The 26,765-nt window shown below is 47.9% G+C and overlaps 1 protein-coding gene across 1 annotated transcript in view; it reads left to right on the top strand.

The window, feature by feature from the left end:
* Positions 1-26,765, top strand: part of LHPP (phospholysine phosphohistidine inorganic pyrophosphate phosphatase) — an 89,567-nt gene that overhangs the window by 18,587 nt on the left and 44,215 nt on the right. The window contains exons 3-6 of the mRNA XM_080913182.1: positions 1,984-2,137; positions 9,023-9,086; positions 9,953-10,045; positions 20,297-20,388. Coding sequence (XP_080769308.1) covers positions 1,984-2,137; positions 9,023-9,086; positions 9,953-10,045; positions 20,297-20,388 — 403 coding nt within the window. The remainder of the gene's footprint in view (positions 1-1,983; positions 2,138-9,022; positions 9,087-9,952; positions 10,046-20,296; positions 20,389-26,765) is intronic.

Raw genomic sequence — 26,765 nt, 5'->3', positions numbered from 1 at the left:
TATTACAGATGGTTGTGAGCCTCCACGTGGTTGCTGGGAATTGAATTGTCTGGAAGAGCAGTCAGTGCTCTTAACCTGAGCCATCTCTCTGCGCCGCCCCCCCCCCCCCCGCCCTTTTTTTAAAGACAAGGTTTCTCTGTATATCTCTGGCTGTCCTGAACTTGATATGTAACCCAGGCTGGCCTCCAACTCACAGAGATCCTCTTGCCTCTGCCTCTGCCTCTGCCTCTCTGCCTCTCTGCCTCTCTGCCTCTCTGCCTCTCTGCCTCTCTGCCTCTCTGCCTCTCTCTCTGCCTCTCTGCCTCTCTGCCTCTCTGCCTCTCTGCCTCTGCCTCTCTGCCTCTGCCTCTGCCGTGCTGGGACTAAAGGTGTGCGCCTGGGCTTGACTCTCTACTGCACTTTTGCTGGTCTTAATTTTCATGCCCCTGGAATCCCACACCCCTAGAGATCTCCTGAAGTTTCATGCACACCCTTCACTCAGTCCCCAACCCTACCCCCTTAGTGACAGTCATTAGTGATAATATAAGTAAATGTACCTATTTAGAATTTCATACCAATAGAGTTACACAATGTATAATTGATCCAAAGACCCCAATGACCACCTTAGGTCTCAGTGACTCCCTGGAAGAGCTTGGAGGGACATTGCTCTTGGGATTAAAGATGGGTACAGTGAAAGACCAGTGATAGGGAGGAGCTGCAAGGGGCAAAGGGCAGGAGAAGCCATGTGTGAAATCTCAGTTGTCCCTACATTGGATGTGCTTGGCTGTCTCAGCAGTGAAGTGTGACACTGCAGTTTGGCAGCAGGGAAGCTCACGGGAGCTTTGGTACTTATACTTTTTTGAGAAGGGCTGGTCATCTAAGTATGTAGTCCCCATGTGACTGACCTTAAGGACCCCCGTCTCCATCCACACACTCTACTCAAGATCAAACTGACCCAGTATGAACCAGTTGGTCAGGAGTACAAACCCCTCCTATCAAACAGGATTTTGTAGGTTTCCCAGGGTCCTCCCTAGAGCTGTTAGAGGGCCTGTCTTAAAAGCAGACCTTTCTCTGTAGTGTACAGGATTTGAGCAAACCAGCCTGCTGAGGTAACCCTCTCTCAGTGAGCACACCAGGCCTGCTGAGGTAACCCTCTCTCAGTGAGCACACCAGGCCTACTGAGGTAACCCTCTCTCACAGTGAGCACACCAGGCCTGCTGAGGTAACCCTCTCTCACAGTGAGCACACCAGGCCTACTGAGGTAACCCTCTCTCACAGTGAGCACACCAGGCCTACTGAGGTAACCCTCTCTCACAGTGAGCACACCAGGCCTGCTGAGGTAACCCTCTCTCACAGTGAGCACACCAGGCCTGCTGAGGTAACCCTCTCTCAGTGAGCACACCAGGCCTGCTGAGGTAACCCTTTCTCAGTGAGCACACCAGGCCTACTGAGGTAACCCTCTCTCAGTGAGCACACCAGGCCTGCTGAGGTAACCCTCTCCCTCACAGAAAATCGTCTTCTGTGTAAAGGTCCTCTTGCCAGCCTAGAGGCTCATCATAGGGTTCCTGTACCACTGCGTTCTTGCTCTTAGCCGTGTAGGGAACATACCACAGTATATTTATGCCTGGCTATTTCCCAGCTTCAGGTTTGTCTTAGTTTGGGTTTCTGTTGCTGTAAAGAGACAGGACAAGCATGGTAATTTTTTTTTATTTCCTTTTTTTTTTTTTTTTTTTTCCTGAGTCACGGTTTCTCTGTGTAGCTTCTGTGTAGTCCTGGAACTCACTCTGTAGATCAGGCTGGCCTCGAACTCTGAGAACTTCCTCTGAGTGCTGGGATAATAGTGTGTGCCACTTCCTATGAGCTGTGGGGGCCGTTTTCATTCAAACTATCACAAGGCTGTTCTGAAATATATATTCTGCCCGGCCGACCTGGCAGAGACAAGGTTAGGAGCTAGGAGTAGGCCATATTCTGGGCTTGAGGGCTGTCTGTCTCTCGTTTCTCCAGGAGTCCGCTCAGAATTTGATGACATTGATATGTCCAACCCGAACTGTGTGGTGATTGCGGATGCTGGGGAAGGCTTTTCCTATCAGAATATGAACAGAGCCTTCCAGCTGCTGATGGAACTGGAAAACCCCGTGCTCATATCCCTGGGAAAGGGGTGAGTAGGCAGCAGAGGGCGTGTGCTGGGCAGCTTCGCCCGGTGCTTTGTGGTCCTCTGCGCCGGGATGAAGTAGAGACAGATTCAGACAGGCGATTCGGGAGCGAGCACAGGGCCTCTCCTCCCTTCCTCGACTTTTCTCTTCATTCCTTCTTTACTTCCTCTTTAATTATCTTTCCAGAGCTGCCTGACCAAGTTTCTCTATGAATCTTGGGTCAGGAGAGGGGTGGGGGCTTCAGCCCTGAGGAGACCTCAAAGGCCAGATGTCAACTGTCCAAAGTTTATGTAAAGGATGCAAAGACTCCTTAGCACAGGACATAGCACAGAATGATCAGGAATAGTTTCCAGGGATACTTGATGTAGTAATAGGTGGACTTGGGGTCTGGGAGGATGCTATGGGCTGGGTGCAGGGTGCTGGGTGCCTTCTCTACAGACTTGGGATTTGGTCCCCATGCTTTGCCTGTGTTTTTAGTATACACCTGAACACATGCAGGTCAGCTTTGTCACTCCAGTGATACCTGAGGTAAACAGCAGAAAGGGGAGGGAGGTTCACAGTCTCAGAGGCTTCATGGCGTCTTGCTTTGGCCTGTGGTGAGGGTGGGCATCATGGTGGATGAGTCCAGCTCATCTCCACGGAGGCTGGGAAGCAGAGAAAGAAAGAGGAGTCCTGGTATCCCCTCAGGGGGCCCCCCTTTAGAGACCTAACTTCTTTTTACTAGACCCCCACCTCCTTAAGGATTTACTACCTCTCACTATCAGCTATCAGGATGCAGATGATAGCATCTTCTTTTTCTTTTTTTTTAAAGAAAGCATTGCTTACTTAACATCTTTCTCTCCCCTCCCTTCTTTCTCCCTTATTTACTTTGTTTTGTTTTTTAAATATGTTTTTAATTTGTTTTCTAATTAAAAGAATTTTTGCCTGTTTTTGTTTTTCTCAAGACAGGGTTTCTCTGTGTAGCTCTGGCTGTTCTGGAACTCACTGTGTAGACCAGGCTGGCCTGGAACTCACTGTGTAGACCAGGCTGGCCTGGAACTCAGAGATCCACCTGCCTTTGCCTCCTGAGTTCTGGGATTAAAGGTGTGCACCGCCGTTATTTTTAAAAACAATTTTATATGTATGAGCGTTTTACCTACATATATGTGTGTGCACTACAGATCTACCCTCTCCCCACAGATGTCAGAAAAAGTGTCAGAGTCCTTGGAAGTGGAGTTATGGCTGCTTGTGAGTTGCCATGTGGGTTTTTGGAACTAAACTCGGGTCCTCTGTAAGAACAAGTCCTCTGAACTGCTGAGCTATCTTCCCAACCCTGTTTCACTTTGATACAGGGCCCGGCACTCTCAGGCTGGCCTGCAGCTAGTTATTGGTCTATGTAATTGCAGCTTGTCTTCAACTTCTGATTCCCTTGCCTCTACTTCCTGACTTGGGGAGTTAAAGGCATGTGCCATGGTAGCCAACAAAGCAGTTTTCCACCTCAGCTCAGTACTGGCATTGGGCTCTAGGCTGGACCGCTGAGCTATAGCTCAAGGTCTGCTAGCATCTTTCCTTACCACATGCTCGTGGAAGAAACTTAGAAATCACAGAGCCTAAGAAGAAGAGAAAAAGGTATTTACAGCCTCAGTGCACAGCTCAAACACCAGCATTTGGATGCATTTCCTCAGATGAGTGCTTACAGATGCATACGTTCATCCGATGCTGTGAACATGAGCAGGTTTATAATCATGCAGGGTACACTCTTCTGCTTGTGTCTGTGAGGGTATTTGTAAAGAGGTTTAACTGAAGAGGGAAACTCGCCCTAAATGTGGGCAGCATCCCATGTATGAGTGTCCTGAAGGAAGGGGGAAGAGGAAAAAAGAGGATGCTGACTTGGTACCAGCATTCACCTCTTTCTGCTTCCTCATTGTGATGCAGTTTGACCTGATTGCTTCATGCTTTTGTCACCAGGCCTTCCATACCACGGCGTTCTGTGACCCTCAGACTGTGAGCCCATGTTTCCTTCCTTTCTTAACTTGACCCTGTTTTTTCCTTTCTGTCTTCATGTGTGTATGTACACGTTTAGTGTGTGTGTGTGGTTGTGTGTCTGTGTACTCGAATGCACATGTGTACGGAGGTTCAAGGTTGTCAGGTGTGTATCATCCTCCATCCATCTTCCATCTTATTCAGTGAGGCAGCATCTCTGAAACACAGTTCAAAGGCGTGGCCCGTTTTCAGGAGTCAACTCATTGAGGGTCCTCGGCCTCATCTTTCCAAGGCCATTATGCCCTTCTGGCATTTATATGAGCTAGGGACCTGAACTCCAGTCCTCACCCCTATATAGCAAAGGTTTTAAATACTGAGCAACCCCCAGACCCCTTGGCCTGTTTCTGATGGTCAGCACACCATAGTTTGTGAATGACTTGGTACACAGTGACCGAATATCTCTGTGACTCAGTTGTCTTGTGAGCTGATTTCCAGAAGGCTGTGCATGTCTCGCCCAGTCAACAGAAGCAGCACCACAAGTTCAGAATCTCATACTTTTGAGGTTGCGTGATGCTTTGGAGTTCCTGCCCAGCTTGGTAGGCATCAGGGTCTCCTGCTGGAAGTATTTCCATGCAGTGCTTTGGTGCCTGGGCTCGCATGCCCATTGATCTAGGCACACTTGGGCTGCTTAGCTCACTGATGTGGGCCCTGCCCTTGGATATTTGAGTTGGCAAACCTGCATTAGAAGATGTGCATAATGGAAAAGTCACACGATAGGCCATTTATGTCAGCTCATTTTTCTTGAATGAAGTCTCATCATTGCCAGAGGCCATTCCAGACAAGTAGTGGCCTGAACAAATGCATTGTTGAGAAAGGATGATGAAAATAGTGATCGCTTGCTCTTGGCTGGGTGAGAACTTCTTCCGCACGTAGGTGACGGTTGATTGGGCATCAGCGGGCCTCCAGCCCTCTAGATTCTGACTTGGGGAAAGGTGGGGTGTCCTAGAGAAAGGGCTCTACAGCTTCCAGAGGGTGGCAGCCTCTCCAGGCAGCTCAAAGGCCCAGGAAGAGCTCCTGTCACGACGGTCAAGGCTGGAGTGGCCTTCCCAAGGGTGCGAGAAGGCAGGATGTTCCTCTCCTCGAAATGGAGTGATTTACATTTGGCATCTGTGCGGACCAAGAGAGGGAATTGGCTTTGTAATTTCTCCTGTCATGCCGCCATCAGGAAATTAAGCTGTTTACTCTGCAGACCATGGAGGTTAATGGCTCTTCTGGGAGAGGTCAAGTGGTCATTTTGCAGGGAGGCTGCACCGAGGAATCGGAAACGGCAGGAGAACGAAGCATAAAATCAGATCTGACTGCTCCTCTGGCCTGCTTCTCCCAGTAGCCACAGTGGCCCTCGGTGGCTGGAGGACCCAGGGCCCTCCCAGGCCCGCAGCGGTCCACCCTGGGCCAAAAATAAAAACTATGTCCTGTTGCTAGTGAAGGGACATAAATTAAGATGCCAGTTCGCTACTTCTCTTGAAGGGAACAGTGTTTACGGACAGCATTGGCTTCAGGTGGATTTTTGATTTCGTAAATGAGTAAGAAATAGAAAAAGGTTGTGGGCTCTATAAAAAGCAGCTCAGATTCAGTTTAAAAGAAAGTAAGAAAGAAAATTGGGCTGGGTGAGGGGGGTGTAGCTTACTGTAGGCAGAGCACTTGTGTAGCATGTATGGAACTCTTGGTCTCTGTTGCATTCTCAGCACCACATAAACCGAGGTGCTGGTGCACGCCTGTAATTCCAGGACTTGGGGGTGAAAGCAGAAGGATCTCTCTCACTTGGAGGCCAGCCTGGTCTACATAAGGAATGCCAGGTTAGCCCAGCTACATAGTTGAGAACCTGTTTCAAAAACAAGCCTCTGCTTGTTGAGAGAGAAGGGGAGGTGGAGGCAAGGTTTTCATGTTAATTTCTGAGAATTCATTTCCTCTGGCTCAGAAGGCCAGGCTTTGGTGAATCTAAATAGCCCGAAGTCCATTTTCCTTTAGAATAAACTTCTAGATCCGGGGCCAGCAGAGCTGTGGTTGGAGGACTCCTTAGGGGTGAGATTTCTAACTGAGAGGGGCCTGTTTCTGTCCACCCTGTCTCCTGTCTCCTCCAGCTGGCCCTTTGGCAGCCTGGAAATCCCCAGAATCCTCAGCTGCAAAACAGCCGCACCTGTTCCAGTTTTGCTGTAGACGGTTCTGTTTGCTTTCTGGCAAGCACTTCTGAGCTGAGTTAGGTCTATCCCTGCTCTGTCCTCTGCGAACCCACCTCTACTCACCCTCTCCTTCTCCTGGGAGCTTCCTCTGGACAAGGGTTTGTAGCCTCTGGGCCCTTGTCCAAGGAAGATGGCCCAACTGTGGGTTTGGAGGTGGCCCGGTGTGAAGCCCATCAGGTGCTCTGGTGATCCCCAAGTGCTCCCTGGGTCATCACACGTTCCCCTCGCTCAGAGTGACCACCTTCCCCTCAGACACAGCTTGTTTCTTTATCACTTATTCATGCAGTTCACTATCTTTGCTCTCACAGTTTCTCTGTCAGTCTATTTACTTTTCTTCTATGCTGGGAGGCCAGGGGTGCATGCCACGACTGGACTGAGTCCTGGACCTAGGATAAGTCAGACAGCACAGCTCCAGCACCAAAGGCTCCCTCTGCTGGCCAGATTCTGTTTATCATTCTTCAGTTCAATAAAGGCTGTGTGTGTTTGCGCGCCAGCGTGTGTGTGTGTGTGTGTGTGTGTGTGTGTGTGTGTGTGTGTGTGTGTGTGTGTGTTGCGTGTGCTTTTCCTGCCTCCACTTTCCATCTGCCACAGGAGTGCTGGGATTGCAGACATGTGGAACCACACCTGGCTTTGTGTGGGGAACTGAAGATTCTCAAGCTCACCCCGCAAGTGTTCTACTCACTGAGCCACTCACTGAGCCATATCATCGGCCCCAAGAAGCCTTTGAAGAAAATGTCTTTAGGGCTTTGGAGATGACTTAGTGGTTAGAGCTGTTGGCATGCATGCAAGAGGCCTGGGGTTTGTTCCCCAGAACTCACATATATGCCATCTGGGTGTAGCAGTCTGCCTGAACTTACAGCCTTGTAGAGATGCAATATTCTAAGAGCAAGCCCTGGATTTGATTGAGACACTATTTTCCCCAAAGAATGGGGTGCAAGACTAGCCTGGGGAGTCTGACACTTAGCCCCAGGCCTCTGCATGTATGTGCACACACACACCACACATACATGTCACTGCTCTAGAGGCCATAGGACCTAGGAGGATGGAGAACGAGGCAGACTATAGTCTTGTACAGTTGCCAACATAATTCAGAACATCAGACAATTTATACTCTGAGGTTAAGAGAAGTCACATGAGTAACGTTTTCATGAGCTCAAAAGCTGTATAAAATCACGAGGACAAGCTGCATGTGGCAAAAATACATTTTTCCATAGAGGCATGGGAAGGATAAACATTTAATTGAGTGACAGCAGCAAGCAATAATAAGTATCTGAAGTAACCTCACTTCTCTCCCCTGTACCTGGGAGGAGCACAAAACACTTTCCAAGAATAATTCCCTGTTTTGAAGAAACTGAGGTCACAGACTCTTGTTTTCTTGGAGTTTTCTCACAGACACTTAGAATTCTCACAGGACTCCATTCTTGGACCGAGTTTCAGCACAGGCACATGAAAAGATAAAAGAAAATAAATTCTTGAGATGGGATCTGCTATGTATCCCAGGCTGACCTATATACAATTCACAATCCTCCTGCCTCAGCCTCTTGAGTGCTGGTTTACAGAAGTGTTCCCTACCAGGCCTGGGGCTTGCATTATTTTACCACTGAGCTTCCGTCTCAGGGGCCTCTCTGTCTTAGCTCCCGAGAATTGAGCTCCTGTGAATTTACAGAGGTATTCCCCAGTCTTTTGTTGAGTGGTGTTTGTGTTCTAGGCATCCTGTAAGGAACTTGAAGTGTGTTCTTTTGCCCAAGCTTCACAACAGTCCTAGAAATGGATGGTTTGTTTGCTTTCACAATTTTACAGGTGAGGAAGCTGAGGTCTAAAGGCTTACAGAGACCAAAGGCACTTTTAGAAAGCAGAGAAAGAATTCTAATGTTGAAGCCAGCCTACATCCCTCTTTTCTCTGGTCCGAGGCACTCATAGTTAATGTCCCCTGCTGAACATGGAAGGAAGGGAAAACTGCCAGGGGTGGTCAGACCTCTTACTAATTCTCAACTTAGATCCGCGTACCATCCCTGGGTTTTAGTGAACCTCATCTCTGGTTATGATGGATAAGCCACCTTCTTGCCTCCTTGGTCACATGGCTTTACTCAGAGAGCCCCAGGTATGGATGACTTTATAGCCAGTACTCTAAGTACCTCAAGGCCTTGGTCTGATTGTGGATGGGCTGTGGGCCCTTGGACAACCACTGAGTCTAAACTGAGGAACGTTCTGAGCAGCTGAGCCTGCATTGTCTCTGGGAGGTTGGGAAGACATTCCTGTCTCACAGAAGCAGCTGGTACCCGTGAAACCTGGTACCTTGCCTGACCCCGACTAACAGGAGATGTGACAGGCTGTTGTGGAACTAATGGAGTTCTCTCCTCAGGCAGCAGTTAGGGGTTAATTATTAGCAATCAGGGAGTCAGCACATGCTCTGGGGGCCTGCTGTCCCTTCCCAGAACACGGGTCACTTGTCTTCCTCTGTGTTAGTAACTGGATCCATCTGTCCCCCTTGGGTCCCTGGTTAATCATTGTGGTAGGGTCCCTACAAGCCAGCAGCAGGGGGCTGGTGGCTGAATGACCCATGATGCCCTACTACTGCTAGCCCTCTGCTTCTGCCATGTGGCTTTCATCAGTCACTCTCAGAATGGCATCGGTGCTGACCCGCACCTGTGGCTCCCTGTGTACCTCTTCCCTTCTGTTCTCTTGCAGACGCTATTACAAGGAGACGTCTGGTCTGATGCTGGATGTTGGAGGTTACATGAAGGCACTCGAGGTACCTGCCCTGGTTCTGTCCCATGCCCCCTTCAGGCTTTCTGGAGAAGAAGGTGTACTTTATAGACAAGTTACTTTCATGTTTCTGAGTGGAGCCTCCTGTCTCCTCTGTGGAACTAATGGAGTTCTCTCCTCAGGCAGCAGTTAGGGGCCCATTCCTTTGGTCATCACAGAGTCAGTATGTATGTGTCATTCCCCTGACCCCCAGCCAACCTCTGGGTGCTGTTTCCCAGCATACTCTTTACCACTCTGACTCATGGCTTTGGTGTCTGTGCAGATCACCTGTTTCCTTCCCAGCCCAGTAACACCTCAGGCTGTGTGTCTCCCTGGTTCTTTCCTGAGATGACTTTCCAGGTCATAAAGCCTCCTGTGGCTAGACCTCTTGAGTCCACTTGTGACTGTGGCCTGTCAGTTACCCCTGCCTAGACTCCTATACCATGTACCAGCCCCACAGTAGTGGTAGCCCCTGTCCACCTGTGCCCTGGTGAGAAAGGTGAACAGGCGGGTAGATTGAATCCTAGATCCCTTTAGGAGGGCCTGTGATCTACTTGGAGGTGGGCAGCAGGGAGAAGCAAGAGATAGGATTGTGGCTGAACAGGTGAATGAGAGCCTTGGTCTCCTGTCCCTTGGGGGACTTGTGGCTTTGCTAGATATGGTATGCCACTTGCTGTGGGCAGCTTTGTAGTGGGTGGCAGAGTGGAGGTAGGTGTCCTATTGTGGAGTTGTGACATGCTTGCCTGTGAGATGGTTTGAGGCCTGTAGCATCCTGCTTTGTGAAAGGCTCTGAGCGTCACGAGGCAGTCTTTCCACGTGTGGCCACTCTAGTGTTCCTGATCTGAAACTCATACCGTGTCCTCTCTTTGCCAGTATGCCTGCGGTATCGAGGCTGAGGTGGTGGGGAAACCGTCCCCCGAGTTCTTCAGGTCTGCTCTCCAAGCCATAGGGGTGGAAGCCCACCAGGTAGGCATGACAGAGTTTCCTTTCTTCTTTACATTTTTAAGACGACATTTACTTACTTATTTTGGGTATGAGATTGTGTGAGTTCATTCCCTCCTTCCACCATGTGGGTTCCTGGAACCAAACTCAGATTGACAGGGTCAGCAGCAAGTACCATTGTCCACTGAACCATCTTATTGGCCAGAACTTTTCTCACTGTGAGGAATGAGACAGCTGCTTGCCGTGTATCCGACAACTGCATCACACATATGCCCCCTTTTTATTTAATGATTTTAATATGCTTTACATCACTTTAAAAGCAAAATTATTTATTATATACAGTACACTGCCGCTGTCTTCAGACACACCAGAAGAGGGCATTAGATCCCATTACAGGTGGTTGTGAGCCACCATGTGGTTACTGGGATTTGAACTCAGGACCTCTGGAAGGACAGTCAGTGCTCTTAACCACGGAGCCATCTCTCCAGCCCACATATTCCCCTCTTAAAATGTTTTTTTTTTCTCTTAAAAAACTCATGTTTTTCTTTCTTGTTCTCTGTGTGCCCACACATGTACATGCATGCACATGTGTGGAAGTCACAGGTACTCATGTGCCACAGTGTGCATGTGGAGGGCAGAGGCAACCTTGGCTGTTAGTCCTTGCCTTGCACTCTATTTGAGAGCTTATGTGCTGCTGCGTGTACCAGGCTGGCTAACCTGTGAGCTTCCAGGGATTCTACTTCCCCTATCAACATAGGAGTACCAGGATTACAGATGTATGGGACTGTGCCCATGGGTCTGGGAATTAGAACTCGGAACCTCATGCTTGTGCAGCAGACTCCTTTCAAATAAGCCCTCTTATCTCCTTAGTCCCTGAACTCATTTTTTACTATCATGTTTTTTTGTGGGGTGTTGCAGTAAAAATAAAAAGTGGTAACCTTTTATCCTGAGCCAGTGCTGGTACCACTAGGGCCACATGGCACTGCGGGGTATCTTTATCTCAGCGGCTCCATGCTGCCCCCAAGTACTCTCAGACTTAGGTGGTCCGTAAGCCGTTCTGGTCTCTAGCGTCAGTTCTGGCACCAGAGGGCCATATGGAACTAATCATAATTTATCTCTGGTTAGTATCTCTCCCGGCAGCTCTCTGCTATAGCCACGAACTCTTTGGTTCCAGCTACCCGGTAAAGCCAGGGCTCTAGAAGTGCATCATGGGCTGGCCTATTTCAGCTTCCTGCCACGTACTCTGCTCACACTCCCAACAATTGCCCCTGGGTAGTTAAGGTATTAAACTCCCAACTACCAAGAGAAATCATGACTTAATAATCAATAATTTGTCAGATTTATATGTTAAATTCTCAAAACACAATAAATACACCCACACAATAAGCTTACCATCAATTGATAAAGATATAAACCTCCCACCTAGATAAGACACATTGACCTATAGAAACACTTAAAATTATTCATATCTACAACCTGGATCTAGAGCCTCCTTTTCCAGTTCCATCTTGGTTCCCCTCTTGCTCCTCCTCCTGCTCTCCCTTCTTAGACTTTTCCCCACCTACCATTCCTTCTCATCCAGTAATAGGCTGGGCCTGCCTTGCTGTATAATGACATCATCCTACACATCACTCTTTCTGTTTAATAAGAAAAAAAAAAAAAACCTTTTCATCAAATATAAGCTGTGTACAACTATTACCTTTAGGAAATCTAGATGACTATGTTTTTTCAAAGTTAATTAGCTTGGGTAGGCTATGAGACTAAATTAGTCTTCAACTCCATCAGAAATCAGAGAACGACTAATATTACCTGAGATTATGAGAAGCACAAAGCATACCTTCCAAAACTCAGCCAATTTACAGAGACTGCTGATCACCTGAACAGTCCCTCATTCCTCAAAATTTTGGAGCATCAATCTTCAGCCTCTGGCCCAGGATCGTCTGACAGACCTTTGTGATGCAAATTTTTGAAGGGTGGATAATTCTGGCCCAGCAAAGATTATCAGTCGACTATTCTGCATAATGTGTCTTTTTCTGGACAGTATTTATCTGTATATGAAATAGGCAGTTTTTGCCTAGTGGCTGTCTCACCACAATTAGAACAACTCCATTGATGTTCATTTTCTTCTTAGAATCCAAGAAGGGGTGCTGTCAAGAGCAGATAGGTCTCTAGTCAAATAATCTTTAATAAAAAATGTTCATAAATGTCATATTCTGTGGACTTCTGATGCCTTTGAAGATTATCTATCTATGCAAAGTGATTCTGATAATAGGCCTTGACTATTCAGCCATTTCTAATTGAATTATCTCAAAAACACCCTTTTAATTACTCAGAATCATGAGTTTGCTATCTAGGTCTTAACTTGTATTGCTTAATCATCTAACAACAGTTTATAATAGAAGTTATAGGACTGGGTCTAAACTTTGTACTTTAAAATTTTTTGTAACAAGTAAGTTTTATACCAATGTAAAGATATGCTTTTAGCTTAGTTACCAAATGAGATTATGACTGTACAAATCAATCTAGCTAATTCCTCACTGTTAAAGTATGACCATTTCTAAATTCCTTATGAAAATAACTTTAGAATAACCACCTTCAGCCCTCCCAAAGTTTAGGGAATCGGGGCCATGACTCTTCTTGGCTTCTTCAAGCTGTACATGGGCATTAGATATCCTAGGGTGGGGGGATAGGGGAAATGGGGGCGTTGAATGGCTTTAAACAATTGTTGTGACCTCTGATGTCTGTCTTGACTGGATCAGGAACCGAAGCAGACCAGTTCAGCTTTCTGATGGTGAGCTTCACCATAGCTGCACGTTCTGCTATATATCTCAAAGTTTTAGCATCATCAAGAAATCTTTTTGTTTGATTCTCTTGAATCTAGTTTTCAAGCGGTCTCCCTCTATCAAATCTGATCCATATAACTCTGGAAAGCATCCAGAACCTTATCCTCTTTTCTAATGACGCAAAGAAAAAAACCCTTCCTAATTAGTATAACCCTTAGTCAGCAACCAGAAAAGCTTATATCTTGTAATCTCCCCCAGGGAAATAATATTGTCACACAACTTAAGATCACCCTCATTTTGAAAATTAATTGGCGGGCTAATGCAATCTGAATTTAAACACAGTACCTGTGTATTTCCCTTATGTCATTCTGTCGTGACTCCAGCCTGCCATTGTGCTGAAATACTTGTTAGTGTTATTTGTGTACACATTTTAAGATGTTTCTCTTAACTACATGCATGCACAAGTAATAATTCCTGTGTTATTTTTGCTGTTTTTTAATAAAAATGTCCCCTGAAGGGCCGCAGGCTGTTCACGTGCCAGGCTGTGGCATACCTTGACTGTTCTGAGCTTCCCTAATCAATAAAGTCTTTATTGCCATTCCTTTGGTAATGGTTCTGCAGAGGTGTTTTGAACCTGAGCTCTAGGGGCGGCAGGCCTCTATCCAGTTTTCAACATATTTTTCCCAAACAGCCTAGAAACAGTGGAGGGCTCGGATGACCCTCCACATTGGAAATTCAACCCCTTTAGAGGTAATCAGGCTCTTTCTGGGGTCTAGAAACCTGGAGAAGAATAGCACACCTTACCCATGACTTCTAGGAATTCCTAAGGCTGTGGTAGAAGCTTCCTGCACACTGGGACGGTATTGCAGCCTGCCTGGCCTCCGAACCTGGTTCCCAGACACTGTCCTGGGGAGAACCACTATACCGGGTAAGCATTGGGACCCGACTTTGATCCCTAGAACCTACATAAAGGAGGAAGTAGAGAACTGACTCCTATAGTTACACTGTACACACACACACACACACACACACACAGATACACACAGACACACACACACACACACACACACACACACAGATACACACAGACACACACAGACACACATACACACACACACACACACACACACACACACACACACACACACACGTAATCAAAGGCTGGTAATGGGCTCTGTTATAAAAACACTTGCTCCATAAAAGCCTTTGTTCAAAGCATTGATGATCTGAGTTTGATCTCTGGAACCTACATGAAGGAGGAAGTAGAGAACTGACTCCTATAGTTACACTGTACACACACACACACACACACACACACACACACACACACACACACACAGATACACACACAGAGACACACACACACACACACACACACACACATACACACACACACACACACACACACACCCACACACACACACACACCCACACACACCCACACATGTAATCAAAGGCTGGTGATGGGCTCTGTTATAAAAACACTTGCTCCATAAAAGCCTTTGTTCAAAGCATTGATGATCTGAGTTTGATCTCTGGAACCTACATGATGGAAGGAGATAGCTCATTCATGCAAGTTGCCCTTTGACCTCCATATGTACACAGTGACATGTTCATGCCCACTGCCCACCATATAATAATAAATAAATTAACATTTTAAGAAAAAGAGCAATTGAGGGACAGGCTGGTAGCTGTCTGTGGCAGACTGGCTGTAAGACGAGGCCTGTGCCCTACATTTATTCCTGTTTCGAGGTCAGTCCTATAAGAGTTGGGGCAGTCTGTGCTTCTGGTGAGAGTGCCCACAGTTTGAGGGTCACAACGTTTCCCCTGCAGAAACATCGAAGCCTCCCTTCTGTGGTCACTGAGCCCTGTTTCTAGCTGTTTTCTTTGGGGATGAGGAACCCTAACCTCTGATTGGGATCAGGGGTGTGTGTGTTTAGAAATCCAGGAAAGCAAAAGTCAGGAGTGGATCCAGCCCAGCTGGATTTGGATGTTTTGGCCCTCCATGGAGCCCCCAGCTGCACAGGGTGGGAGTGTTGGAAGTCCAGGCTGAGACTCTTTATCTGTGAGTTAGACAGGCTGCTTCCATACCTCCTGGCTTACAGCTCTTAGGTTTTTTTTTTTTTCTTTAGAGCTCTTTCTAATAGAGTTAACTTTCTTCTCATCAAAACACAAGTTCAGGAGCTGGAGTGGAGAAATGGCCCTAGTGGTTAAGTGCACTGGTTGCTCTTGCAGAGGTTTGGTTCCAGCACCTACATGGTGGGTGGCTCCCAGCCTTGGACCTCCAGGTCTAGCAGAGCCAATGCTGTCTTCTGGCCTCCTTTGGCTCCTGCATGCACATAATGCACGTAAACTCGCACAGGAAAACATGCACATTACAAACAAACAAACCTCCTGTTAATCAAAGGAGATCAAAAATTTCAGAGTAGTTCCAAGCAAAAGGGGGCTGGAGAGATGGCTCAGCTGTTGAGAGCACTAACTGCTCTTCCAGAGGTCCTGAGTTCAATTCCCAGCAACCACATGGTGGCTCACAACCATCTGTGATGGGATCTGATGCCCTTTTCTGGTGTGTCTGAAGACAGCATACTCGAATACATGAAATACATGAAATAAATCTTCTAAAAAAGTACCAAGAAAAACAATACCTCATTCCATTATTCTAGACTAATACGATTTAAGCTTTCTAATCTTTTTCTATAGAAAATGAATAATCCTCTATCTGCTATTTGAAACTTGATATTCCCCCCTAAAAGATCTGTTGAGAAAACTTTCCTAGTGCTTATTTAAGCAGTTTTGTGAAGTAATTTTTGTGACTATGTAGTATTTCACCATATGTACATGCATATTTATATGTACATATTTCTGTGTACACATGTGTGCATATATGTTATCATTCCCGTTATTGAATATTGGGTTGTATCCTCTTTTCTTCTTGTTTATAACCTGGGTATACAGCTTTGTATGTGCATATTTTTGTATCTTTGTTATTATTTTCCAGACATTCTAAATAAGGTTGTAGTGTATAGCATTTATTTTAGTTTGGAAGGGTTGTGTCAGGCTGCCCATCTCTTCACTTCTTTACCAACACAGGTTTTTGTTGTTGTTGTTGTTTTGTTTTGTTTTTGTTTGTTTATTTGTTTGTTGAGGCAGGGTCTCACTATGTACACCTAGTTGGTTTGGAATTCCATATGTAGACCGGGCTGGCCTTGAGATCTACTTCCCTCTGGGGTTGAAGGTGTTCATCATACCCAGCTTCCACCTGCCAGTTGCTGGAATTTTAGGAGTATGTCACTATGCCTGGTTTACTTAGCACTGGGGACTAACCCAGAGCTTCTCTATGCTGGCCAAGCACTTTCCTAAGTAAGCTACATCCCTGACCCAAGTTTTCCTTTAAAAAGGGATGCAGCACTGGATAGATGGCTTAGTGGTTAAGAACATTGCCTGCTCTTCCCCAGGACACGGGTTCCATTCCCAGCATCCATATGGTGGCTCCCAACCAGCTATAACCCAGATCCAGAGGATCCAGCACTTTCTTCAGGCATCCCTGGGCACCAGGCGCAGTGACACAGAGACATTCATGCAGGCAGAACACACATACACGTTTAGAAAAGAAAAAATCAGTGGTCCTTGGCTTTTGCCTTGTTAGTTTTTATAACTGTGTTAGGCCATGGTGGAACCGGCTTAGCAAGTGTCACTTCCAGGTTTCTTAGGTGCCTGGAAGCTGAAGGTGTGAATATCCCTTGAGGACTCCCCTTGTGGGTTGTTTACACTCTGCTCCACTGGGTCCTCCACAGGGAGAGCTGACAGCTCAGAATACACAGGTTTTCTTGGGAAGCTCTTAGTCCCTGAAAGGGTCCAAAGCTTTCACCTGTTCGGCTCCATTCTTCTGAGCACCTCGGCTGGTGAAGGAGCGGCCCTCAGGCAGATAGTGCTGAAGGATTAGAGGAGCTACTCTTTATAGCTCAGACTAGCTTCCACCTCACGGTACCGCCAGCGATGACTTTGAACTTCTGATCCTCCTGCTCCATCTACCAAATTCCAGGATCTCGGGCATGCACTGCCTTGCTTGTTTTATGTGGTGCTGGGAGATTGAATGGAGGCCTTCGTACACTCTAGACAAATGTTGTACCAACTGGCTGACCCGCATGCCCAGCCGCAGGGTCTGCTTTATACATCCAAAGCACAGAATCTGTCTTGGATGGCAACAGCCCCCTGCAGCTCTCTGCATTTCTGGGTTTTCTTGGAGTCTAGCCATCCGGCTCTGAATGTCTGTCTCCCCTCTATCACTTCATAGTCAGAAAGGAGTAAAAAGCCAGGCCTGACAGGTAGAGGTTTTTTTTTTCTTTTTTATTTCCCCCGACAGCGCACCTCTTGACCTCCATCTTCTTGCCAATGATTTTTTAAATCCTAAATGATTTGGCAATAATTGCTCCTCTTGGTGTGATTATTGCCCTTCACTGATGGTAAATCTGTAAATTCCCCAGGGTCCCGAGAGCGTTTTGGTATGCGGAGCCCACAAGCTGGCCCAGACAGGCTTCACTGCACATCCTGCTGGCGCCCATGTCTAGTCCCAGCCCCTGCTACCCTCATCTCTCCTTCCTGCTGCTCTACCCCATGCTGGCATCATGTCATTGTCCCACGCATCCGTCCCGCAGATGCTCTTCCATGGGTGACAGCCTTTCCTCTGAGGGATTAGTTTTTCTTTCTTTTTTCCCCCAGATACCATCTCTCTGGACTACATCAACAAATATCAGTCCAGTAGGTCCCAAGAAAGCAATTTCCACTGTCCAGTTTTGTATGTGTGTGAATGCACATATGTGAGTTGTTTTGAGGCAGTATCTCAGGCCTCCAGGCTGACTTTGAACACACTATGTAGATGAAGATGACCTTGAACGTCTGCTCTTCCTACCTCTAGCTCCTGAGTACTGGGGTTACAGGCATACATCATCCCATACAAGGTATGCAGCTGGGGCTTGAGCCCAAGGCCTTGTGTCAAGAACTCTACTGACTGATGGACACAATGTTACTGTTCCCAGAGCCATAGCAGGACCCAGGCATGACATAGTAGTTGGGATTTACATTCCATTTGTAGGGAGCCCAGTCATAAAAAGGTCCCAGCACCTTGGACAACAGTGGATTCTTGGGTTGAAATCCCTTGAGTGTTTAAGGGCTGAACCAGCAGTTTTAGGACAGCTCCTTGAAAAGGGGCAAGCAAGTCTGACATGAGATGTCTGGCCATCTGTACCTGAGGCCATTCTGTGCAAGTTGTTGGGAAGTCCTGAAGCTTTGGAGTCTCCTGTTCATGTGTGGAGTGCCCCATGCTGTCCCTCTACAATGACTAGATGCTACTGGCTGGATCCTACCAGATGGCTGGGTGGTTTCCACACAGCTCTAATAGGTACATATGATAAATCCAAACCAAACAAACACCTCCAGTCAAGCTCTCAGCAGCGTCCCCAGCACTGTCCTGGAACAAGGCTCCATGTTTCCTCGTTGCTGGGAACCACCACTGGCACCGATATTTGCTCAGGGGTTTCTTTAAATTGACTCTTTAAAATTTGTGTTTTAAAAGAAACTTTGGTTTGTTACTGTAAGTAGATGACCAGAATGTATTGACTTCCCATAATATTCTAAGAGTAAACATCATCTGATTATCTGGGAATATTAATGGGAATCAGTCACTGGTAGTTCTAACACACCTAGGAAAATTCCGGTGAGGATTTTCAAGTGTGCTGGTCTCTGGTGTCCTTTGCCTCTGACTGCTTCCTGTCCTTGCTAGGCAGTCCCTCTCTGCTTTATGGATCCATTGCTGTTTCTACTGCCCACCACCTCGGCCTAGGCCTTTCTTCTCATGATTGCCTTTCTAGTTTCAGGATCTATAAATTGCACACATATCTAAATGGGTGCCCACATACACTCACACTTGGGTGCACTTGCACACACATACAACTTCAACTTGATTCTGCTTGTAAGAGGAAATATGCTATATTTGCCTTTCTAAGTGGCCTGTTTTGCTTCATGTAACAATTTCCAGTTGCATCTATTATAGGTGTCTCCATTGACACTGTCACACTGGAGACCAAGCCTGCAGCACACAAACCTCCAAGGGACACCTCCAAACCATATCCAAACCATGATGGCTGCCCTTTCGCTGTGTCCTCCTGTGGCCTTTGCTGTGCTTGGAGGCAGCTGTGGGGTCTTTTGCTCCTCCAGTGAGGACCCCAGACACATCTGGGGATTAGTACATCTTCTCCACACGTGCACTGGGAAAGCACTGAAGGAAGGAGGCTGTGCTAGGCATGGCTTCCTGAACCTTTCTTAAAAGACACATCCCTTTTGCTGCTTCTGAGAGGTTGCCTGGTCTAGGGGTTGTTTCAGATGGGAGGAGGAATCTACCCCTGTAAGGAAAAGATGACGGGGCACCAATGAAAGGAAAAGTCACTGAAAGGAAAAGTCATGGGGCATCAGTGTTGTTAGAAGATGACGTCCCGGGTTTCGGCACCAATGTTAGGGGAAGGATGAAGAGAGTGGGGGGCATATGGCCCATGGAGGTGCGGCGAGGCCTGAGGGCAGGGGGGATGCCTCTGAGGGACCCATGATGGGAATCCATTCCCCCTGAGGGACCAGCCACACAACGGTATAGTACAGAATAGAGTTCAGGTCATGGGAGAGTTAAGAAGGTGGTAGAGGCAGAGAGAGAGAGAGAGAGAGAGAGAGAGAGAGAGAGAGAGAGAGAGAGAGAGAGAGAGAGTAGAGGAGTAGAGGCCGGCCATGAGCGCGTGGAGGGAGAGGGGGGAAGGGAAGGGAAGGGAAGAAGAGGGGTAGGGGTGGGAGAGCAAGGCTGCAAGAGCACAAGAGCAAGAGAGAGAGGAGGGGTAAAGCAGCTCCTTTTATAGTGTCCGGTCACTGGGGCAGAGCATACCTGGCTACTGCTGGGTAATTGAGGGGTGGGGTATACCTGGCTGTTGCTAGGTAACTGAGGGGTGGGGTTTACAGAATCCCAACAACCCCACTGACTGCTTCTGAAACTCTATCTAGTAGGCAAGGTGTGTGTGTGAATTTTGGTTTTTATAACTCTTCACAATTAAATCAAACCTTTTGACCTGGGGACTGTGAAGACTTGTCAGACACCTGGTCACAAAGTGTTTAACACTGGGTAAAATGCCACCTGCTCTGTGGAGCCAGGTGCTTCTCATGTCCCCGGGTCACTAAATCACTTTGACAGCTGCTGATGAATTTCACATTGCATAACTATATACTGGTAATGTCAGGCAGGGTGAGGTGTTTCGGGTGGGCAGCAGGTGATATATTCAAGGTGGGTTGACTTTAAATCAATACAGTGACGATGTTATCCTATTTAATTCTGACGATGGTGGCTTTAAACATCAAATCAAGTAGTTTATTATGTCAAGGAAAAAAAAGAAAAGAAAGATGAAAACCCAGGAATAAAACTCTCCTGACATAACTTCTGAGCATATTTCACTACTGACAGGCCATCATGATTGGCGATGACATCGTGGGTGACGTTGGCGGTGCCCAGCAGTGCGGAATGAGAGCTCTGCAGGTGCGGACCGGGAAGTTCAGGTCAGTGCCCACAGCTGCTTCATTTATACATGCCCTTCTGTGTACCCTCCCAGGGCAACTGCCTTTTTATTTTGTTCTGTTTCCAAACAAAGGGGCTTTTCTTTCTAAACAGTATGTGGACATTCATAGCTTTGTCTGTAGCTGGCCCACAAGGACCAGTGTGGCTGGCCTTTGTAGTGGGAACCACTGTCCTTAACTGTGTGATAGGGGCGAGGCAGAGCAGCCCTCAGTACAGAGCGTGGACTTCGAGGCAGATGCGAAGCTTCTGCACGCCTAGTGCTGTCTGAACCTCTGCAGTCACTGAGCTTCCGACTGGCCTCATCCTGTCTGACTTCTTTCCTTCTTTTGTTCCACCTTCCCCAGCCTGTGAGAAGCACAGAACCTAGAGATGCAGACAGCAGTCAGGGAGACTCTGGGTCTGAAGTTCATGAACAATTGCTAGGAAGTGAGCAGGTGGCTCTGCCCCGTGGTGACTGGCCTGCTGCTTGCTTTGCCATCGAGGGTGTCTTATGTGTCAGCAGTGCCTTGCTTAGTTATTTGTATATTATTTATTGCTTCGTATTTTTATTTTAATTAAAATATAGCTACACAGTTTCTTCCCTTTCCTCTCCCCAAAACCCTATTTTATATTTTGAGATGGGCTTACATGTAGCCCAGACTTGTCTCAGACTTGCTATGTGGCTAAAATTGACCTGGAACTTTGGAGTCTTCCACCTCTACTTCCTAAGTATTGGGTTATAGGAGCGTGTCACCACACCTGATTGACACTGCGCTGGGGATGAACCAGGTTACCATGCGTTCTAATAAGCACCCCACTGAGCGAGCCATTGTGACCAGGCCATTCAAACAGGCACTGTTTTGTGGATGCTCTAGAGACTTGGTGAAAAACATGGTTATCTGGGTTTGAGGGATGTCAGTCACTCGCCTCTGAATGATTGTCTTAGGTGGGGCTAGAATCCACCAGTGGCCTGCCTTCCTGAGATCCATCCTGGGTGAGAAACTGAGGGAACCCTGAGCTGAGGCAGTCCGTGAGCTCGGCATGTGGGAGGGAGTCTCAGCCACTTGCAGACTCTCCCAGGTTAGAAATGCCTACGAAGCCCCAGCACACCTGAACTACAGACTTTTCTTTCCCAGCCTCAGAGGAGGGTCTTAAAGCTCCATTGGTTATGTCTGGCCCGAGGGAGCCCTGCTCATAAGCTACAGAAGCATTCTTTCCAAGTGGCCAGCCTATCTCTTCCTGGTCTGTTTGCACTGATGTAACACAATACCTTATTGTGAAGACAAAAAAAAAAAAAAAAAAAAAGTCTCTCACAGCTCTGGAGTATCCAAGATAATGGTACCGGATGGTCAGCGACTGATCCCAAGATGGCTCTGGGTGTGTCTTCCTACATTCCCAAAGGAGGAGGGTTAGTGAATCTTTAACCTGTGATCAGAACAGAGGACCCACTCCCTCAAGGCCTTTTCATGCTGTGGTGATAATTATTTGGGGGCTTCTACTCCACCCTTGATCATATAGTTCTCAAACAAGAGACACAAAATATTTCTATTTGTAATAAGTCTTAACAGCATGAGAGCTGGGCAGGTAATCAGCCTTCTATGATATTTTGTCTACTACCCTGTCAATTTCCCCAAGGTATAACTTGCCGTGTTCTGCCTGGGCCACTCCTACTCCAGCCCTCATGGCCGTGTTCTCATGATCCACCTACCCCATGGCATCTTCTCTCCTTGTGGTCTCTGCCCCAGACCCCAAGCCTGGGAACCAAAGCCCCACCTACCTCTCTTCTGCCCAGCTATAGAGTGTAGAAATCTTTATTCAACCAGTAGTTGTAAATTAAGGAGATAGGTTACCTAGCACCACTTGCTGTCTGTAAGGATTTCCTCATCACTAGGGGTAACCAGACCTTGGGGGCTGGTATTAGCATGATGATATATAGCAACAGACCAAATCTCAGCAGATGCTAATCCTCATGACCAAACACCTCTATAGGCCAGCACTTGCACCAGGAATTAAGTTTCCAGCGACAGAATTTAAGGGATACAGCTAGGCCATAGCAGACCTTAAGGGCCCTGATCCCTCCTTTCCCCCAGAGCTGCAAAACCCGATTCTGCTGTGCTCCTGGCCTGAGGCTCCTCATTGGGCACTCAGTGGGACTCAGCACCCTTCGGGGCTGTGCTCTATGTATGGTGGTGCCCCCTACTGCCCACAGTGGGAATCCAGCTAGCACGTACTCAGTGTGTGTTTCAACTTAGTGGTCAAACATGTGAGTGGCACATTTGTGTTTGAAAGCCCAGAAGTAGGGCCACTCTAGTTTATTTAAGGATAAACATGTCTTAATTGAGTTGAGTAATTGTGTCCTTAGTTGGGGCCTATCTGGCCAGTCCAAACCCATGTGTCCAATGTACTCAAAATGTACTGAGCCTTTGCTCTTGGCTGGAACAAGCCTCTAGGCTGCTGAGTCTCTGAGGAAGACCTCACACCGCAGTAGGGAGGTTCCCCTTTGCAGAGATCCGTTGTCTGCGTGCCATTCAGAAGGAAGTGTCAGTGGGGTGGGGTGTAGTTCCATGTAGAGTGCTTACCAAGCATGTGTAAGACTCGACCTCCAGCACCTTAAAAGTCAAAATCAACAAAAGGGAAGTCATGTCCACTGAAGGAGCTTACACTGGAGGGAGAATTCTGTCCAGGGGAGATCACCTTCTTGGTACCCACAAGCACACAGATTCACGTTTTCCTTTATTACAATGGGATTACATTGCACAACATGCTTTTTCCTTGACTGTTTTCTGGCATCTTTCTGTGACTATAAAGCTTTGTCTAGTGCCAGGTCCTCTGCTGATGGCGAGAGGTGGTGACCGTGGTGACTGGGCTTCCAGAACTGTCCCGGTGTTCTACAGGACAGGACTTGTTTGTAAGGAGGCCGATCATCCTTTGCCTGATGGCTGGAGGAATAAGAACCTTAACACTTGCAAGGGAGCAGCACCTGGGCCATCCACAGTGCGGCCGCTCCAGCAGGAGAGGCTCCGTTTGTGCTGCTACATCATTGACAGACAAGGGATCTGGGTTAAAGCCCTAGAGAAACTGCCAGATATGACAGCCATGGTGCTTGAAAAGTGACTTTTCCCAGTGGGAACATGCGAGAAACAGTTTTCAGACCAAGTGGGGAAAGCAAGCCCAGCAAGCTGTTTTTCTACAGTGAGGACAATTTGAAATCCTGATACTTGGTTATACTTACTGTTGGAGACCCACTAGGAAATAGAACCTTAACCCTAACCCTGACCTCTAACCTAACATTTTGTATATTACACTTACCATTAGTGGACTACCTAGTAAATTTTAGTCTAACCCTAGCCCTAACTCTAACCTTAACCCCAACCCTAACCCTAAACTTGTGACTGGAGGTGTGTTTGTTCCTGCACTGTCCCTTCTCACTACAAGGGGACACTCTTAAGTCATAGATGCACCTTTCGGTGACCTGACGGCACACTGGTCATCAAAGGGTGTCCTGTGTTTATCCCTAAGGGGATGTCACCATGGTGGCTGCTGGTAATTCAGCAGCCCCTTTGGCATCCTGCCAAAGAGGGATCATAGAGTCCCCAGACTGCCTCCCTGCAATGTTTGCTCTCAGCATGTGCCAGTGGACGGCCTCTGAATCCAGACAGGCCCAGGTCCCTTTCTTTCCTCCTCGTGTCACTTCCATATGTATCAGGTCTGAGGACCAGCTATCAGTGAGCTGGCTTTACAAAAAGGCCTGGCTGTGGGGGCCTCTGACCCAGAGCAGAGCTTGAAGTGTGTCATTTGGCCTCACCCTTATACCAGGAACGCTTCACCATTGTGCCTGTGGATGGCGCATGAAGGGTCTGGTTTCCAGGCTGTGGGTTCAGAAAGGCCAACAGGAACTCTGTATAGCCTTAAGCTCCTGCTGTGTTCACTCGGAGCTCTGGAAGGGCCCTCGCAGAATTCTCAAGGAAACTGTATCCAGGAAGGTCTACCAGAGCCGTCCCAAAATAGACCCAGCTGCCTGGCTCGGGGTGAGCTCCCTTACCTAGAGTGAACCAGAGGCTGGTGATTGCTCAGCCGGAAGAGCAGAGAACTGAGTGCCAGAGACCTGAGTAAAAGGCCCACGGTGTCTGCCTTAGACTGACACTGGGCTAGCCTCTGGCCTGGCTGAATCAGGTTCTTTCTCTGTTTTCTGGCCCCTAGGACCTCTGGTACTGGAGGCTGGTCCTACTTCCTGCAGATGAATGGGAAGTGGAGCAAAGTCTCAGAGGGTTCCTAGAGTTCCCAATATCACTGCACAACCTTCCTTCTGCAGATGCAGAAACTGAGGCCCAAATAGAGCAGGGCCATCAGCGCTGGGCTGTCCTGCTGCCAACTCCACATGCTCTATGACCAACCCCTTTAGGTCCTAGATTGTCATTGCCAAAGCAGTGGTCAGTGGCCAGGAACAGGGAGCACAGGTGGTGGCTGTGCTGAGTAGAAAGGAGAGGGGCCAAGTGTCAGCAATAAGTGACTTTGACCGCACACCATACCTTCAGGGGTCTCCTGTGCCGGACACTGTTGTAAGAACAAATGATCTTTCAGGGTGCACTTGGCTCGTTCATGATTTGTGAGTTTGGGGCTTCTCAAAAAGGAAAGCCATCTCACCAGAACTAACACCGGCTGGCCCATGCCCAGCCAGGACAGTCCTTGTGGAAGTGACTGGAAACACAACTCTGCCTGCCCCCAGCACAGCCTGGCTGACCCCGTAAGTGAACTTCATGGTACATTCCTGTGCTTTAACTTGTCCTGAGCCCCCTTACTGCCCCCAGACACATCCAGACAAGCACTGTACACTCCAGGCAGGGCTACTCCAGGAGGCAGGGGTGGTGGCTGTGACTGGTAAGGCTGGGGCTGTCACACAGACTATCTTTACAGCGCTCTCGGGTGTAGGGTGGAGAGGGAGAGACGACCTCATTTCATCCCATGCTCATACCCAGGTCCCACATGCCAGCTTCCTTCTGTATGCATGCCACTGACTTCCTTCCTCCTTGTCTGGACAGGGTACTTTGAATATTGGGGAGGGTGCGGCTCAGACAAGATGCAAGGGCACCAGGTGGAGTTCAGCATCCGAGATGCATTGCCTTCTCTAATCTAGTCTCCCCTCCCTGCATTGTTCCATTTCTCCTGAACCCCAGCATTGACCTGGGCCTGGTTCAGGCTCTCTTAACAAGTACTTTCCTTTTCCTCTTTCTTGCTCTGCCTCCTGCTCTGGCCACAAGAGGGCGCTTTGTCACCAGGTTCTGAGAGAGTCAACCCTTCCTGAGTTCAGGACTTGAACACACAGACCACACACAAGCAAGCAGATCAGACCCCAGTGAGCCCTCAAAAGCACTCACAGCCAGCCTCCCCCCTCCCCCGCCCCTCACACTCACATATTCACACCCATGCCCCAGAACTCCCAACTTGCTCCCATGTATGCTCACCCCCTGCTGTTCCCCTGCTGCTGTGTGTCTTTGTCACATCTGTGGACAGGCCGCCTTGCTAGACTCAGGGCAGGCTGTGGTTTAAAGAACCACAGCAGGTTCTGTGACCCATGGAGACTTCCTTTGTGTTCTTCTCCAGCCGGTACCTTCATAGGGGGGGGAACCCAGAGAACTATGTATGCTCTGGGCCTGGGGCCCCTGTGACCCTGTGAAGGGATAGTCCTTGCTCACTAAGTCCCCTACTGTTCCCCTCTCATTCTTTCATTGAGCCTTTTGTCATGCTCTGTTCCTCCACCCCAGTTTCCATGTGTGCCCACCCCCCTTCTGGGCTTTGCCTGGATATATATGAGCTTCCTTTATGACGAAATCTGAGTAGCCTTCCGCCAGCAGGGGGCTCCAATGACTCCGGGTGGGGACTAGAGAGACATGGTGACTTTCAAACACCATGTGGTAACACTAGCTTCCACACCAGGCCTGTCTGTACCCCAGACATGCCTTGCTCCAGGAGCTAGGGAAAATGGCTCAGTGAGTAAAGCATTTGCCTTTCAAACATGAGGACCGGTCTTCACATCCTCAGAACCCACATAAAACCAGATGTCTCAGTGAGTATCTGCAAGCCCTGTGCTCCTGCAGCGAGACAGGCAGACATAGGAGAATCTTGGGCAGTTTACAGGCCAGTGGTGTCTGTAGCAGCAATCAGAGACCCTGCCTTAACACCTAAAGTTGTCCTCTGACTCACACATAGGCACACTCCCATCTCCACAGATGAACACACACACACACACATGTGCATACACAAAAATAACAAAGAATTCCCCCAACCTTCTTGTTTCAACACAATCTTGTAATTTTCCAAATAGATATCTTTATATGCCATTCTATTCCAGAGACAGACCCTGTTCAGGTCTTTCCCCAGA

This window comes from Micromys minutus (assembly GCF_963924665.1).
Source record: "Micromys minutus genome assembly, chromosome: 2".
NCBI lineage: Eukaryota > Metazoa > Chordata > Mammalia > Rodentia > Muridae > Micromys > Micromys minutus.
The sequence above is the reverse complement of the archived record's forward strand: the minus strand, read 5'-3'. Positions and strand labels throughout refer to the sequence as shown.